This window comes from Prionailurus bengalensis, chromosome A3 (genome assembly GCF_016509475.1).
Source record: "Prionailurus bengalensis isolate Pbe53 chromosome A3, Fcat_Pben_1.1_paternal_pri, whole genome shotgun sequence".
In the NCBI taxonomy this organism is placed as follows: domain Eukaryota; kingdom Metazoa; phylum Chordata; class Mammalia; order Carnivora; family Felidae; genus Prionailurus; species Prionailurus bengalensis.
This window is the reverse complement of record NC_057354.1, coordinates 4490105-4507204: the sequence shown is the minus strand read 5'-3', so window position 1 is coordinate 4507204 and position 17100 is coordinate 4490105. Positions and strand designations below refer to the sequence as shown.

General features: G+C 51.8%; 2 protein-coding genes across 2 annotated transcripts in view; both read left to right on the top strand.

The window, feature by feature from the left end:
* Positions 1 to 17100, top strand: part of LOC122467219 (neuroendocrine secretory protein 55) — a 53763-nt gene that overhangs the window by 12700 nt on the left and 23963 nt on the right. The window lies entirely within an intron of this gene.
* LOC122467217 (protein ALEX-like) overlaps positions 817 to 17100 on the top strand; it is a gene marked incomplete at its 5' end in the record, with an annotated part of 47800 nt that continues 31516 nt past the window's right edge. The window contains one exon of the mRNA XM_043553569.1: positions 817 to 2691. Coding sequence (XP_043409504.1) covers positions 817 to 2691 — 1875 coding nt within the window. The remainder of the gene's footprint in view (positions 2692 to 17100) is intronic.

Below are 17100 nucleotides of genomic sequence, written 5' to 3'. Positions count from 1 at the left end.
CCCCCTTCCCACGCGCCCAAAGGCTTGTACTCCGGACTTGGAGCTCAAGATTGGAGGCTGCCCAGGTCTGGGGGCTGCGGCTCAGGGGTTCAGGGGTATCCTGGGGTGATGAAACCCTCCTGCGGTTCCCCCCTCCCCCGAGGAGAGTCATTTGGGTCTGGGAGGGAGGGTTTTCAGCTCCTGCGCTCAAGCAGCCCGGGCCCACGTCTTGCGTCACGTGTCCCGCAACGCAGGAGAGCTCTCTCTCTCTCTGGCCAGGGGATAAGAGAGGAGAAAGACTCCAAATCAGTCAGGGAGAGGAGTGGAAGGAGCCAAAACATCCCTGCGAGGCCTGCGCTCATCGGCCCCCTTACCCAAAGTCCGGGGCTGCCGGCGCCAGGATCCGGCTCCCGGAGCTGCCTTGGCACCGGGGCCGGCGTCCTCTGGTGGCAGACAGCGAGCACTACGAGCGATTTTCGGACCGAATCGGCACGCTCCTCAGATCCAAGCAGGCGGGGCTGGCCTGGAGCAGAGAGACAGAAAGAGAGAGAGAGAGAAAGAGAGAGAGAGGAGGGGACAAGGGCAGGCCAAGAGGGGCGCCGAGGGGCAGCCTGAGGGGATAAAAAGTGGCCAGGAAGGAGCCAAAACTGCACCGGCAACAATAGACTTGCTTCCGCTTTGGTCTTGGGTTTGAGGCCCTCAAGCCCCAGACCTCAAGAGGGTTGGAAAGTGAGGTTGGAGAACTTTCTAGCTGATACTTTGAATTTTTTCGAAGATATTTTTTTCACCCTAGTTCGGTTGGGTGCTCCGTCTCACGGGGCCCCAAGTTTATTTTAAGAGTCCGCCACCGTGTTATGGGCGTGCGCAACTGCCTCGACGGCAATAATATGTCAGGACAACGCGATATCCCCCTTGAACTCGGGGAACAGCCCGAGCAACCACCTTTGGAGGCCCCAGGGGCAGCTGCCCCCAGTCCTGGGCCTGGCGCAGCCGAAGAGATGGAGACCGAACCGCCTCACAGCGAGCCCGTCCCCCTCGAGATTGAAGGCGAGGCCTGTGGACCCCCTGAGGTCTCCGGACCCAACTGCCAGGACCTGGGCCAGGCCATCGAGGAAACCAGAGCCCTCGGAGGCTACAGCCCACCTCCTGAGGAAGCCATGCCCTTCGAGGTCGAGCAGCCCAGCCCAGGAGGCTTCTGGCCTACCCTGGAGCAGCCCGGAGACACCACTGGGGCCCAGGCAGGCCCTGAGGTCTTCAGCCCAACGGTCATGGAGCCCGGAGCCTTCGATGATGCCAGACCCGGCCTGGGAGGCTACAGCCCTCCACCTGAAGAAGCCATGCCCTTTGAGTTTGAGCAGCCTGCACAGGGAGGTTGCAGCCAGCCTCTCCTGCAGGTCTCAGACCTCGCTCCAGGAGGCCCAGGTGCAGGGGTCTTCAGCACTCCTCCCCAGGAGCCCGGAGCCCTCAAGCCTGCAACCACAGGCTTCAGAGGAGACTGTAGTCCTCCCCCTGAGGAGGCTATGCCATTTGAGTTTGATGGAGCAGCCTTTGGGGACGACAGCCCACCCCCCGGGCTCCCCCGAGCTATCCCACAAATCGACGGCGGCAGCATCGGCCAGCCCGCGGCAGTCGCGGTCCCGAGTGCGGTCCTCCTCGCTCCCGCCGCGAACGAGCCCCCCCTCTGGGTCCCCGGCGCCATCGGCAGCCCATCCCGAGAGGCTGTCAGATCTCCTCCACACTTCGCGGGCGACAGCCCCCCGATGGAGATCTCCGGACCCCCGCTCGAGATTGGCAGCGCCCCCGTTGGGGTCGACGACGCTCCCGTCAACATGGACAGCCCCCCAATCGCGCTTGACGGCCCGCCCATCGAGGTCTCCGGAGCCCCAGTTAAGAGAGAGCGAGCAGAGGGAGAGAGACCCCCAGTTGAGGGAGAAGCAGCCGAGATGGAAGGAGGCTCAGCCGCCGCCTCTGCTGCGGGGAGAGGAGAAGTCCCCTCTCCCGGGGACGGAGCCCCAGCGGCCGGGGCCGCCCCTGCCTCTCCAGCCGCCCCTGCCGCTCCGGCCGCCGGGGCAGCCGCTGCCGCCCCTGCCGCTCCTGCCGCTCCGGCCGCCGGGGCAGCAGCTCCGGCCGCCAGGGCAGCTCCTGCCGCCCCTGCCGCTCCGGCCGCCGGGGCAGCTCCTGCCGCCCGGGCAGCCCCTGCCGCCCCTGCGTCTGGAGCCCGACCCAAGCTCCGCTTCCTCCGACCCCCCAGCCCCGAGATCCAGGCTGCCGATCCACCTACTCCGCAGCCTACTCGCGCATTTGCCTGGCGGGGCAGGTCTGGCCGCGGCCGCGACGACGACGAGAGGTCGGTCAGCAGCGACGACGACCACAGCAGCGATGAATCCGACGATGGGACCTCCGGATGCCGCCGCTGGCTGCAGCCCCGGCGAAATCGCCGCCGCCGAAAGCCCCGGCGCAACTTGCTCCGCAAGTTCCTCATGCAGGCCTTCGGGGGCTGCTTCGGCCGATCCGAGAGCCCCCAGCCCAAAGCCGCCCCCAGCCCCAAGGTCAAGAAGATTCCCCTGGCAGAGAAGCGCAGACAGATGCGCAAGGAAGCCCTGGAGAAGCGCGCCCAGAAGCGCGCAGAGAAGAAACGCAGCCAGCTCATCGACAAACAACTCCAGGAAGAAAAGATGGGGTACATGTGTACGCACCGCCTGCTGCTTCTAGGTAATGCGGCGGACTCTGCCCGCGGGGAGCAGGGCTGCCCGGTGGGGCTCGGGGCCTGGCAGCGGGAGGAGGGGGGTGTCCAGGCCGAGGCGGGAAGAGACTGCTAGAAAGTTCCAGCGAGGGGCCCGAACTTTGCCCTGGGAGCGGGAGGGGGCCTCGGCTGGGTGTGGGTGGTCGAAGTATGTGCCCTCCAGGGAGAAAAGTGGTGCCGAGCAACACTGAGGGTCGTTTCCGGCTGGACAAGCCAGCGCCAGCGACCGTAAGATGCCCCCGAGTCCTGGGGTGGGGGCCGGCAAGGAAGGCGGGGGCTTCAGGTGAGCCAGGAACTGCCGGGGAGGGGCCCCGGGGTCCCCCGGGCTGAGCCGGTTTGGGGCCGCGGGCAGGGGGTGGGGGTGGGGGGGGCTGGGGTCGTTGGGGAAAGGTGCGCCCCCGCCTCGCCTGGCCCTGCTGCTTGGACGCAGACAGCTTGTCGTTGGTGTCTGTTGGTGTCCATATTGTGTCCGCCTGTGCATGATATGCTCACGTGTCCCCCAGTTCCCATCGCTGGCACCCCCAAATTACCCGCCGACCGTGTACTTGTACTGGGGAACGGGCTGTCTTGTGTTTTGCGCCATGGCGCGGGCAAAAACTTTCCGTGTTTGCACTCACTCTGGAGGTACCTGAGCGCTGGCGCTCTGCGGCGGGCGGCGCGAAGAATGCGGAGGCGAAGGTGGTGGGGCATCTCGGGGAATGAGTTGGGCCCCTGGCGCGGGGGACAGGGGGCCGCCTCTCGCCGGCCTCCATAACCTTTTCTCTGTGTGTCTTTCTCTCTTTTTTCCCTTTGCGCTAAGCGTTTCCTCACTTCTCATTCGTTCGCCAAACCCTCCCGCCTTTACGGTTGAAAAACCAGACACGCAGGTATCTGGGGCGTCGGGGGCGACACACATTAAGTTCGATATTCTGCACACACTCAGCTCACCCGGGGTGGGGGGGATGGAGGGAGGAGGGGGAAGAAAAGAAACCAACCAACAAACAACAACCAAAACCCCCACTTAATCTGCTAAAGGCAGGTCTGGATCCAAACCTACACGGGGCTGGTTCCAAGAGGGTGGGCGTGGCTGTGTTTAAAAAATATGAAATGATTTTTTTTTTCCTAGGGAAGAGCCCGAGGTAAGCCAATCATTTACGCTTTTACAAAGCACAGTAGGAGGGGCTTGGTTTAAAAAGAGTATTAGGCGTTGGGAGTGAAATGTTGTCTTGTCTCTGAAATGCAATTAAAATTAAAAAAAATTTGTTTTTAAATGCTTCGACTGTATTTTAAGCATGTGGACGAAGTGTGGTAAAAACTGTGAATATGACTTGTGAACTATGTAAATGTGAATCTTTCCAAGCAGCTTTAGCTGGGGGCAAAGAGGATCAAAGGTAACATCCTCTGCCAATGGACTTGGGATACCAAGAAATGTAAAAAGGTCTTGTGTTCTTTAAGCACATCGGGTATGTCCCGCCCCCCCTCCGCCTTCCCCTCCTTCTTCCCCTCCTTCTCTTCATCTTTGCCACCTCTCCGAGCCCCCTCCCCTCTCTAGGGCCCTCCCCCCCCACCTCCCTCCCTCCCTTGCCCTCCCCCCTCCCCCTTCCCCTCCCCTCCTCTCCTTCCCCTCTTCCAGCCTCACCTCAGCTCCCGTCTGAGACATGGGCTTCTCCTGTCACACGGGTCATTAGAGCAGTCGTTAGCGGTGGTCTGCATGTGTGGCTTGAATGAAAATTTCCCAAGTGAAGCGCACAGTCTGAATTTCTTTATTGTGTTCTCTAAGACCTTTCAAGGGATTTGAAGATCACAATCTAAAGCCGTGCTCCATTTGTTTGTTACCTATCATATAACGTGTGATGGTTTTTTAGTAATGACATCAGGCACGTGACTGTTTGCTTTTGTGACACGTGTGCCTTTCACACATCACAGTTTTAAATGCAGTGGTCATTAGCTGTGCCCACCCAGGGATATCACGACATCATCATTTTCCCAAACACCAAGAGAAGGGAAGCAGCTTTAAACGTGGGATGTCCCAACTCCGCTGAAGCCACAGACAGAGCCCTTAAATGACAAGGCTCTGTGTTTCTGCGGACGACTGGTTTTGCCATCACAGTCTCATTGCAGTATTCCAAGCATAGCCCCGAGAAGCTGGCCTCTGGTGAGGAGGGGACACAAGGGGGTACAGACGGGAAGCCAGGTGACCGTGTCCACCTGGCCCCTAGTTGGCGCGTCCCTGACACGCTGGGGCCTCAGTTGCCTTGTTTGTGCAGTGAAGCATTCCCAGCAGACCTCCATGTGTGGAGACCCCTATTCTGGGGGCGGGGTGGGGGGTGGGGGTGTCAGCACGGTCCCCTCAAACCAGGACTGTTGGCTTCAACCACAGATTATGCAAATGCCAGTCCTGCCGCAAACCGTCCATGTCTGGGGCCAGGTCTTAAGAATATTAGAAGCTTAATTTGCTCACCCTTGTTTTGTATCCAGGGTGAAAAATTCACCTTAACGAAAAGAAATTTGCTGGAGTCATCCTACGATTGCCCTGACTCTGCTCTCAGGGTGCCACGGGTCCAGAAGCCCTGACCTCAGGCTACATCAGACATGAGCCTGAACTAGGCAGCCAGGGTCACCTGCTGCAGTAAATGCCATTTGTCCAACCAGGCTCATTTCCCGCCAGGCTTCATTCGGCCAAAGTGACGAGAGAGGCCCCCATCTCGGTGAGGAGGAGGGTGGGGGACGAAGGATGAGGACTTCCTTACCTTTAGGACAAGAGTTCTCACGAACAGTCAAATCCTAGAATCCTAACCTAAAACAAGACACCCATATAGTCCTGCCACTGAAAATGCAGGTCAAAAGACCATTCTTTGATATGGGTCCTGATTTGTGACGTGCTTAACAATTGTGTGTGTGTGTGTGTGTGTGTCTGTGTGTCTGTGTGTGTATAGATACCATTTCCATTTTTCCTGCCCAAACACTTTAACCACATTATAGGGAACTTTTTAGAGGAGATAGGTAGGTAGGTAGATCATCAATAACATGACTAAAATTCTAGAATATGTAAGAGAGGAAGCTTTTTTCTTATCTGACAGTATTCAATAATAGACTATTTCCATGTTTTTGGAAACCCAACTTGGGTATGAATCCCCCATTTTTTAAGAATTGAGGGGCTTGTAGATGAGAATTTTGTAGTATCTGCTACGTTTATTAAAAGTGTTTGGGTAAATGCTGTATGTAATAATGGCCATCCTGCCATGACACTTTATTTATACGGCGAATCTCAATTAATTGTATGATAATTTATGGCACCAGGTGCAACAAGGCTACATTGCGTCCCATCATGCAGGAGCGCCTGCCCCCCACCTCGCCCCCAGCACAGACATTTTTCTGGATTCAGAATGCCTCCACTGAACTCTTTGGTGCAGTGGGAAGGACATAGCTTATCAGGCCACCAAATCTGTAGAATTGAGAGAGACTTTTACGATTTTCTCTGTCTCCCACTAGTATTTCATGCTTCTCAGAGGCCAAAATTCTTCCTTGCCTTTCAAAATCCAATTTCCCATAGACTTCTTGCAAAAAAAAAAAAAAAAAAAAAAAAAAAAAAAAAGAGTTTTCTATACAGGTAGGTTCCTCTTTATAATTTGCCCACATCATGTGTATCGTGGGAACCTGGAATCAGGCAAAGAAAAGTTGGGTTCCTGGGCCTTTTGCATACCCCCTCCTGGCTTGAAAGGATAGCCTCCCTGCCTTCAGGTATTAGTAAGCAGTAATAGTAATGATCACATAGCCATGATACCACCTTCTTTCTGTATTTTTAAAAGCCTTTCATCTAAGTCACATTTGCCCTTTGAAACAGCCTTGGGCAATAAAAATGTGATAGGACCCCATTTCATAGGCAAATAAACCAAAAGCTCAGAGATTAAAATGTCAGGGACTTTTGCTCAAAGACTGCAAGGTAAGTGAAGGAAGCAAAAGTTCCTAATTCGGATAAGACAGTGCTTAACACGAGCTGTGGTCATAAGCGATAACGCGTTGTGTAAATGTAAAGCATGATTGTTAAGAGTGCTGTGTGCTCTTCAGATCCCTTGTCAAACGACAGGTGCCTAGTAGGTCTGCTTTCTGAAGTGTAGCCAAGCCCGACAGATCCTGGGTTATAAACGTCCATTGAGTGTACGTGAACCGTGAGCTCCCCCATTTCTGAGATAACCTGTCATCGCTATGGTGATCTTTGGTTTCCACATTTGCTTTAACTCATCTGCCAACACTGCAGTCTTTGTTTGTTGGGCTTTTTTTTTTTTTTTTTTTTTTTTTTTCTGTTTTCACTGCAGGTTTTCTTAGGAATCTTGTTTAAATCCTCTGTGGTTTCCTTCACTGGGGTCTAAAGCTTTCCTTCTTACTCAGAGTTCCAATAATAATAATAATAATAATACAACAACAAAATAGATGTACTTTTATGCATAGGTGCCCTACATTTTTAGTGTTAGACTAAGAGACTGTTTAAAATCATCTTGGCCTGGATCTAATAACCCTATTACAATAATTCTTGTTTAATAGTCTTCCTGGTGATTTTTTTTTTTTAAAGTAGTCCTTACTTTTAGTTGGGGCTAATTCCTACTTACCAAGAGTCAGTACATAGCCTTAGAATGATCACCTTTGACTTTTATGCAGGGATGCTGGTATTAAGCAAAAAGTAAATGAATATATGTATACCTTTTTTAAGAGAAGGTAGCCTAATTGCCTAGACTTCTCATACCGTCATGCCTCTCCTTTTCAGAGTCAGTTTTCCCACCAAATAAAACTGACCCTCACCCCCAGCAAAGCTGTGTCACTTCCCATGCCTCTACCTAAAGTAACTTTCAGGAGGTACAGAGACAGCCCTTCACTCAACAGAATTAAAGTTGGCTTCTACACTTGGTTTCTTTAACTGGTGGCGAAGGGGTTCTTTCCAGACCCACCTCGTGCCTCCTGGGGTTCCTGGTGGAATGTGAAATTAACATGCCATTTGTCCATTTCAAAGTCCCCTTTTGCGGGAAGATTAGGAATTTTCAAAATAGGAGGGGCAGGGCCAATTGGTAAGAGAGGGTCGCCCCCTACCAAGTGAAACAGTCAAGCCCCGGTCAGCCTCATTAACCCTCTCCAGCCCTGGTGGTCCCGCAGTAACAGGAACTCTGAGACCGTGGCCCTGCTGCGCTCTCCTTTAACAGACTTCATTGGGTTATACCAAAAGGGACTTTGTCCCATCAAGTTCCTATTCTGGCCTGTGGTCCCCTTGGGCAGGAGACCCTGACCTCTTCAGGGAAGGAGACTCAGCCTGAGTCTGTCCCTCTTTGGAGAGATTCTCCTACCGGAGAATCAGCAAATCCTCAGTGGCCTTTCCCAAAATGAAGAGGAGAGGTGGGGTACCCCAGATACAAACTACCACGGAGGCCAGGGAGCCTCGGAATGAGGGAGGAGAGGGCCATTGCCAGAAGCCGAGGAAGAGACGTTATTCTTCCTGGATTCTTCTAAAGAGAGGACCAGATACTACAAGTGAAGTTTTCCCTCTAGAAATTGTCAACCCAGTGCCACATGTAAGTGCCCAATAAATGGTAACCATTGTTTTTAGAAATTTACTTCTCAGACTTTTCTCTCCCTGCTCCAGGTAAGATTTTTTTTGGGGGGGAGGGGGTTCTGTTTTCTATACTCCCCACGAGACGGCTACTTGTAAGTTCTAAAAGTACTAGGCGCCCATTCTTTCTGTCTCTACCTTTCAGAGTACGCTCTTTGTCCACATTTTATAAGTAAAGGTCAACTCAAGCAGGAGACAGACGACACCTGCCAAATTTATGACTGCGTGAAGTCACTCTCAGGCGAGTGACCTGGCCAAAAGATGAGGGGAGATTTTTTTTTTTTTTTTGCTTGTCCTGAAAAAGTTTCCCCCACCCCCCACCCCCCACCCTTCTCTTTTTATTATTTATATTATCCTCCTCTCTATAAACCAATTCCAGACTGTGGTTGAACCCAGGGACCTGAGCACAGATTGTTCTATGTTTACCATAAATGCAAAAAAAAAAAAAAAAAAAAGATTGTTTTTAGTTTTCCTTCCCGACAGCCAGATGATGAAGCAGGCCGGCCAGTGGGGATTGAAGAAGAGACCTCCGACAATGAGGTAGGAACCACAAGAAAAAGCAATGTTTGACTTTTAATTCTTGTCGATCAACACACACTCCATTGAGACGTAGGATGCTCTCTGGTCCCTGACAAACGGCACCCAGGTGCTCCCCCTGCAAGTTAGAGTTACGGTTGCCCCCCCCCCCGTGGAAAGCGGGGGGCTGTGGCACAGGCAGAATGTTCAGGAACCGATCTGTGACAGAGCAGTGAAGATGAAGAGAAAGTGTGCCTCTCTCGTACTCTCTTAGAGGGAAAATCCCAAATTGCTTTGTAGAGTAATTTGTTAAACCTCAGGAGAATTCGGGAGCCTTTGACTCGTGGAGCTCTGCCCACAGAACTTGAACATTAGATCTTACTAAATGCTTCCTAATGATTCAATTTGGGGCGAGGAAAGAGGTGTAAAGGTATAAATTGTTATCTGATCCCCAATTTATTATGAGTCAGTCAGCGTTTCCCACATCTCACACATTTGGTGTGTGGGACAGAGTTAAGTACCTGAAGCTTCCTTCAGTGCGTTAAAAAAGGGAAGGAAAATGTCTTGTACCCACTCTCTAAGGAGTGCCATGATCCGGCCCCGTGTCACCAGGAGACCACAGTCGCGTCTCCCCGGGAGGTCATCGGGGCGAGAGGCTCGCCCTTGATTACCACGGCCCTTGCCTCCCCCCGGCCGACAAGCCTCGTAGCCTCCCCCCTCGTTCCATTTTGAACAGTTTTTCCTTTCATCAAACTGATTGCTAGCGTGTAGATGACTGTGAGATTTTTTTTTACAGGGAGCCCAGATTCAGGTAAGTTGGCAGGATTTTTGCAAAGAAGCAATAACGCTTATGTTGATGGCCCAAAAGTAAAGCCAGGCGGCATGATGGAGGCCGAGGCCGAGGCGGGGCCTGTTTCACCGGCCTTGGCCCAATTGCAAAAGGGAAATAAAAACCCCAACCTGTCCAGAGTAGATGGCATTACTCAGGAAGGATAATGGGTATTGAGATTCCTGGGCATGTGAACACGTTGTTCTCACCAGGTGTCATCTTGTCTATGGTCACTCCTGAGTGTCCAAAGGACTTAAGCAAAAGTCTCTGAGGTCCTCGTTTATAACGAGTCAGACATTTGTCATCAGTCCCCGAGCTTTTTGGCCTTGGGCTTCTCGAATCTTAGAAAGTGTCCATTTTAATTCCTTAACAGCCCTGTCTGTATAGGTACCTCAGGCCTGCAAGGTGCTGAATTAACACGAACGAAATCACATCCGTCATTCAGGGGTCTTTCTGTCCACTGCCCCCACAGGGATGAGTTTTTCAAGGAGTGACTTTAGTAGGGCCCAGAGATGGCGAAGGTGAGTTGATATTTCAGGTGGCCACTAGATGGTGAGGCGGCGTAAGGCAGAAGAAAGGTGTCACACATCTATGATTAAATGAGAGGGGAAGGGGACAGGCTGCGGGGGATGGGGGAGGGTCCTGCCCTGCTGTCACCCCCATCCGGCAAAGCCACATCTAATAGGCCCCAAAGCTTCGGTCAAACCCGGCCTTTTGTTTTTAAGCTGTGACATCTCCCTGTTGGCTCTGCCCTAGGGTTTTCCGAGCATTTTAGGGGCAGTGTCTTACCGGAGGGTCCTCATAGCAGTCGAATTGATATTCTGTCACGAAGGCTGCCTGTTGGAGGCACCGTAGGATGTCTAGCAGCATCCCTGACCTCTGCCTACTGGATGCCCACCTCTCTCTGTCTCTGTCTCTCTCTGTCTTTCTCTCTCTCTCACCCACGCACGCACACCCACGCACACCAACACCCCCAACCCCACTACATACGGACACATTGTGACAATCAGAACTGTCTCCAGTCATTGCCAGTGGGCTCTGGGGGACAATATCATCCCCAGTTGATAACAGACCGCCCTAACGTTATCAATATCCAATTCTGGGGAAGACAGAGATCATACATATCATAACCTGAACACCTTAAAAAGAGAAGATACCGTCAGGGAAAAGGTTGTTGACTTCAGTTACTAATAACCAGTCCGAAATGTTTACTGCGACGGTAGCAATCCTGCATTCTTGGGTGGAAGTCATTTCCAAAAAAATCTCAGAAAAGAAGGTGACCCAGATGACCCGACACAGAACAGGAAAGGGAATGATTCCAGGGAAGAAAGTAATGAATTGGTCTAAGACGCTGATTAACGAGGTCAGTCCCATAGCTAATCAATGGGCCGGGATAAATCAAGGCTTAAATAGATTTTAACCCTTCCATGATCACTCCTGCCGCTCAGAGGTTCTTTCGGGGGCCTCTGTCTGTCGCAGGCTGGGAATCTCCCTCTGTCTTGTGTCTACGAAATGAACTCCCTCTGCAGCCTAGAGAAGGATGCCAGGGTAATCAGGACTGGTACCCAGATGTAATATATCCGCGCTGGGATGGCTGGGTCCCACGTTGGCGTATGTCTCCCGCAGAACATTAGTGGAATCTTAAACTGGGAGTGCACACGCACACACGAGAATGTAGACTGTCAGCCGGGTCGCCTCAGTCCCGGGTCCACAGGGAGCCAGCCCACCGCACGGAGGTGACCCATAACCTTTAGCCACTGATACTTCAAGGCAGGAAGTTACCTTTGCAGGGAGCTGGGGGGCAGTGGAAGAAATGCCTCTGAATGACTCCCTACGGAAGGTAAGATAGGATCTTCTAGAAGTAAAACCGTACTCGTGCCAATGGAAGTGATAACCCAAGGACGTTTCCTGATGGAGAGTCTTGTACTTGGTCTTTGATAAGACGGTTGACGCCCCCTGGGCCACGCTAGGGCCGGTTCCATAAGCAGTATCTCTTGTAATAATCGTAACGAGACTAGATCATAATTTTATTTTTGAACAGCGGCCCGACACCCCCCTCCCCCACTACCTTGCACCTAAACAGCCTCTCCCCCAGGTAGTTGTAATGGAAGAAGACTTTATTGCTTCTTTATTATATTTCGAGCCCAACGCATTTACATTCTTGCCCCGGTCTGGTCTTTTGACAGAACTTTTAGATGTTACAGATTCACCAGAAACTTAATTTTTCTTAAGCAAAGTGGTTTTTTTTCTTTTTTTTTTTTTTTCTTAGAGTGTTTGGAATTTGTGGTCTTTAAGTTAGTTGCAAAGTCCAGGGGGGGGGGGGGAGTAAGAGAATAACTACTCTCCCCCCACAGACGTCTGTACGAATTGAAACGCTTTTGCCTTTAGTATAAGGGTTACTTTCGGGGGAGGGGCGGAAAGTGGTAGTTTGATAAATTATGTATTGGACATGTAAATTTAAAGATATCCTTTTTTTTAGATATTTCGAGTTTAGCTAAGTGAAGTGCTCCCCTAACTAACACATCCTTATTACAGAATCCTCGAAATATTATCCAAGGCGTGTTTTTTGAATGTTGATCTTGACATCTTGCCTGGGACCAAGTACAATATCTTTCCAAGGAAATGCTTAGAAGGCTCCGGGCAGAACCCAGAAACCAATGCCAGACATTAGGGGAAAATTTTTAAAAGTTGGGCTGCCAGAAAACTAATAGCTACTTATAATTAAACATTTCTGTGATTTCACGTCTTCCTTTTTAGCTGCTAAGAGGGAAGCGTATTAGATCATTTTGTCTTACAAACAAATGGCCGGGGCTGGTTTTAAGATGGGCACTGGCAGGAGGGTTTCCCCTTTCCGAGTGGGAGTTTGGGGAACTTTTCCTGGTGGGATCCAGTCGTTTTGGAGCACTCTTAGGAAATCCTTTATCGTGGGGTGGTTTGGCATCGGTGATGGTTCTTTGCGCGGTTGCTCTGATGGGGGGGAGGGAGTCTGATCTGATGGGGGAGGGGGTGGGCAGAGGATCCTCAACTTTTCTTGGAGGGCCCTAGGAGAGTGGAAAGAGAGCACTGGCTGAGGCGTTAGGGGATTCTCATTCCTGGGACCTTGGTTGTTTCTAGCGCTCTATTCCAGGATTCCATGAATTTGCCAAGTGACATCCAGAAAGGGCCAAAGTCTGATTCTGAAAAGTGTTGACAAGGCTTCGTTTTGTGATGATTCTGCCTAGTAGTCCTGGGGTCCTGCCATGGTCAAGGGAGGGACTTAAGTTTGACGGGTGGTCCAAGAGAAAACCAGGCGGTATCTCTGGGTTCGTTTTATGTGTAACGAGGTGGGCAGGTGGGCAGGGCTGGGGAAAAGGATTCTGGGTACAGGACATCAGAACCCTTGCAGACGTCTTCACCTGACAGTTGAGCTGACAGGGGGCGGAGGGCTCTCTTTTCTTTTGCTTTCTGGCCCTGAAACCTTGACTCCCCAGAGATGGGGTCTGACTTCGCAGATGAGGGCAGGCTCAAACCTGGGAGCTGACCTTTCATCCTGGAGGAGGAAGGGGTCAAGAAAAGACCATCGGGGCTAATCCTGTTTCCCACCCCCCCGAGATCTGCCCAGCTCAGAAATGGGAGCAGAAATCAGCCTTCTGGGGAGATTCTCTGACTGCTTTCTTGCTTTCCTTTCACTTCTCCTCTCTTTTGCGATTTCTTAAAACATGAGATTCTTGTTTTAGGGGCGTTTCTGAGCAGCAGAGAGCTGGGCCTCGAGGGAAAGAGGTGAGAGCCCCCAGTATTTGGGGCTGGGAAGTACAATAAACAGTAAAATGGAGCAAAACTGTTCAGAGCTGGCCGGCAGATGGCACTCGGCTTTTACTGTTGGGAGCCTGGCTTTTCAAAACTCCCCGTGTGCTCTGCCCCAGGCGGGCCTCGGTGACCCCTTCCCTAATCCTCTTTCTCAGGGCCTAGGGATAGTCGTCAAGACTTTTTCAGCTGGACCCTTGGTATCTGAGGACAAATTCCTGTCACTTTCAACTAGCGGCTCCGGAGACCTGAGCCAAGGGCCGGAAAAAACCACTGTCACCGTGACCTCCACATTCCCAGCCCCCGCATGTGCCCTGGTTCTTCTAGGCACGGGCTCTGAGACCTTGAGCAAATGGCTTTATCTTCTGGGTCCCAGTTTTCCTCATCTGAACAATTAGACGTGTGTCCTCCTCACGGCGAAACTTTATTTCTCTGGTATAAAAAGTTTCACTAGAACAGGTATGCTGCCCCCCCCCCCAAAGTGTCCTTTCCAAAATGGCAGATGGTACAGGAAAGTTTAGGCCAATCCGTTGTCCTTCGGTAAATAATTAGCAACGTCTGGGTACCCATTGCTAGGAGAATCTTTGCAGGAAGCAGCGGTGAGTGGCGTGTCTTTCCCACCCCGGTCGAGGGCTAGAGAAGAGATTCGGAGGTGGGCAGAGTCCCTTTTCTAGCAGGGAAACCCAGGGATCCTTCCTGGAGGAGTTAGCGTTTGAGACAGTATAGGAAGATTCAATATTGTCTCTCTTACGAGAGAAGGTGCTGGCTGAGGGTGAATTCCCACTGTTCTTTCAGTCGCCGGGGAGTCACCGGGGTTTTCAGAGCCTCTGAGATTTCAGGGCCAGTTTTAATTTTTTCATTTCAGCCCCTCTCTACTTCTCAGTGCCACAAACCCACAAGGCACCGAGGGCATTCTTATTGACTGAGGCTTTCCTGCCTCGGGATGGGACCCCATCTTCTACTTCAGGATGTGGGGCAGGCCCTGTCTGCCTTCTTCCGGCCAAGATTCCATGGAGGGGAAGCTGGCCCTGACAGCATCTGGGGCCAGGTTTCCTGGTTCCAAAAAGAACAGGCACCCTTTGGCCAGTTCTTTCCGCCCCCCCCCCTTCCCTCCCTGCCCGCAGCGGCTATAAAATCATGAGGTCATCCGTTTGAGAAGGGCCATGTGAGCTTCTCACGCGAGGGCTTACGAAGTCTTGTAATGGGAATTCGTTCCTTTCCAACGAAACTTATCCTCTGCACACGTGCCTGGATACTTTCCCTCACTCTTTTATCGTTGAAAAGTCAAAGGAACTGAACAAAATGTATTAATTTCAGGCATAAGCTTCCCCCACCCTGCTATTAAAATTCTTCTAAGTTAACAAACTTGGTTCTAACATTCCTGCCTTAAGCCCATAATCTTCTGGGACCTTCTTTAAAGCCTTGTTTGCTCAGTTCGCTCCCCACACCTCCCAACTTCTAGCCCTGAACCTTGGCCAGGGCTAGTGACCACGGTCACCCCTGGGGGTGTTACTCCGGATGGTGGGGGTCCTGGGGAACAGGACAGGTGGGCTGCCCCTGTTGGGAAACACCTTTTCTGGGCCGTGAGAGCTCCTCTCCCACCAGAGGTCAGCAAAGAGCTCAGAATGGCTAAGCCCGCTGGCAGGAAGTGGGATCACTTAGAATTCTCTAGATGGAATGTAGGAAGCCCAGACGCAAAACAGCCCCACCTTTCAGGGATATCTTAGGTTGGGGTCTCATTCTGTCCTGGGTCCCTGGGGGGATCAGTGTTAACGCCGATCCCGCCGTTCTGTGCTTTGAGGGGAACAGGGGGCTCTGGTCTGTTCATTTGGTGGGTTTCTTTGCCAGTGTGTGCAGCCCCCCCCCCACTACATACACACACAGACACCCCTTTTCCTTATAGGGGACCTCGCCCTCTAGAGCTCAGAGCCTCCCCATGTGACCACGCTGCCCACTTGGGTTGCCCACAGGACTGGGAATCTGCACCCCATACTTTCCCTGGCCCCTTTCCCTTTCTCTTCCAGAGGGTTGTATTTACTGTAAAAATGACATTATAATGTTCCAGGAAATCCCCCTACCCCGCCCTTATCCTGCCATGATTTTACTTTATCTTTATCTCCTGTTTTTCAGCCAAATGTATGGATATTTCTAGAGAGGGTATTAAGCACAGTATACAAACCATTCTGTGTCTGTTCACCCCCCCAACACACACACACACACACACACACACACACACACACACACTGATTTCCTCAGATGTTTCCCCACGTTCTCCATTGCGCCTTCCACATCTTCTGCTCGCCTGCCTAGTCCTTCTAGTCCTTTCTCCGGGGTGGGAAAAGGGGAAAGGAATCTGAACTCCCTTCCTTTGTGTTTACTCCTCTGAACTTGTAAAATCCCAGAATGCTTGTGAACTACTCACCAGTTAAAAACCCAACTCCCCTTAGCCTGATCTTTACTGTTGAAAGAGCGAGAGAAAAAAAGAAGGGGCAGAAGGAAGTTAAGGGTCAAATACAGAGACTAAATGACATTTTTTTAAAAAGCGAGAAAAAGAAAAGGCACCTCTCCTAAATTTAGCTCTAAGCCTCAGACAGACGGGGTCCCTGCCCTCTGGGAACTTCTAGTCGAGAAGGGCGGAGAAGGGAAGATCTGATTCCAAGTGCAGGCTGTGCCAGCAGGCAGAGTGGATGGAAGGCGGCCAACCCCCGGGAGTGGCCAGCAGAGCTGAGGGCCTGACCCGGGGCAGGAGTGGGGAGGCACCATCACTCCCCGTCCCTCTGCACCCCCAGGGTCCCACATTGGTGCCAGGAGCTCACTGAGAGAAACAGGGGCTGTGTGTGTGTGTGTGTGTGTGTGTGTGTGCGCGCGCGCACACCTGCGTGAGCGGGCCAGGGACAGCGACTCTGACCCTCACCTCCATTGCACACAGTAGGCCCTTTCCACCTCCCCGGTTTCCTTTCCCCATCCTATGGTGATTGTCCAATTTTTGGCTTTTTTTTTTTTTAATTAGTAACAAGCCCCTTCTAACACAACCTGATTTTCCAAGCCGTTTTTCACATGCCTACCCCACCCGGTGGCTTGGTTTTTTGCTTTAAGAAATCTGGCGCGCGGTGGACCTTTTTGTCCTTCCAAAAAAATCCAGTCTTCACGAGTTCTTTGATTCGATAATTAGTCCAAGCGAAACAAAGCAAATCATAAGTTAAAAGCAAACGCCCTGTACGTTACGTATACGTCTCGGATGTTGAGGAAATCCTTAGAAGTTTACAGGTTGCTGTCCTCGAGAATTTGGCTTCAGCCAGACCGAGTATAGGCATTGTTTTCTTTTTTTTTTTTCCTTCCTTCCTCCCTTCCTTCCTTTCTTCCCGCCGCCCCCCCCCCCTTTGGAAAAACAAGTTTTATTCTCCTGGGTATGTTCATTAGAGAGGGGAGACATTCTATTCAGTAAGGAAGAATGGGGGGAGGAAGGGGGGAGCAGGGCTGTGTGCTACAGGAGACTCACAAGATTGATCGCTCTGTCTGGGGCGGTCAAGAGTGACCACCACACCCAGGTGCTCATCTCTCTGGCCGTACCGAGGAGCAACAGAACTTCAGCTTCCTGGAGTTGGTGGGGAAAATATTCTGTCAGCTGCCTCTCTATCCTGGGCTTTATTCATTAACTCAAGTGAGAAAAAAAAA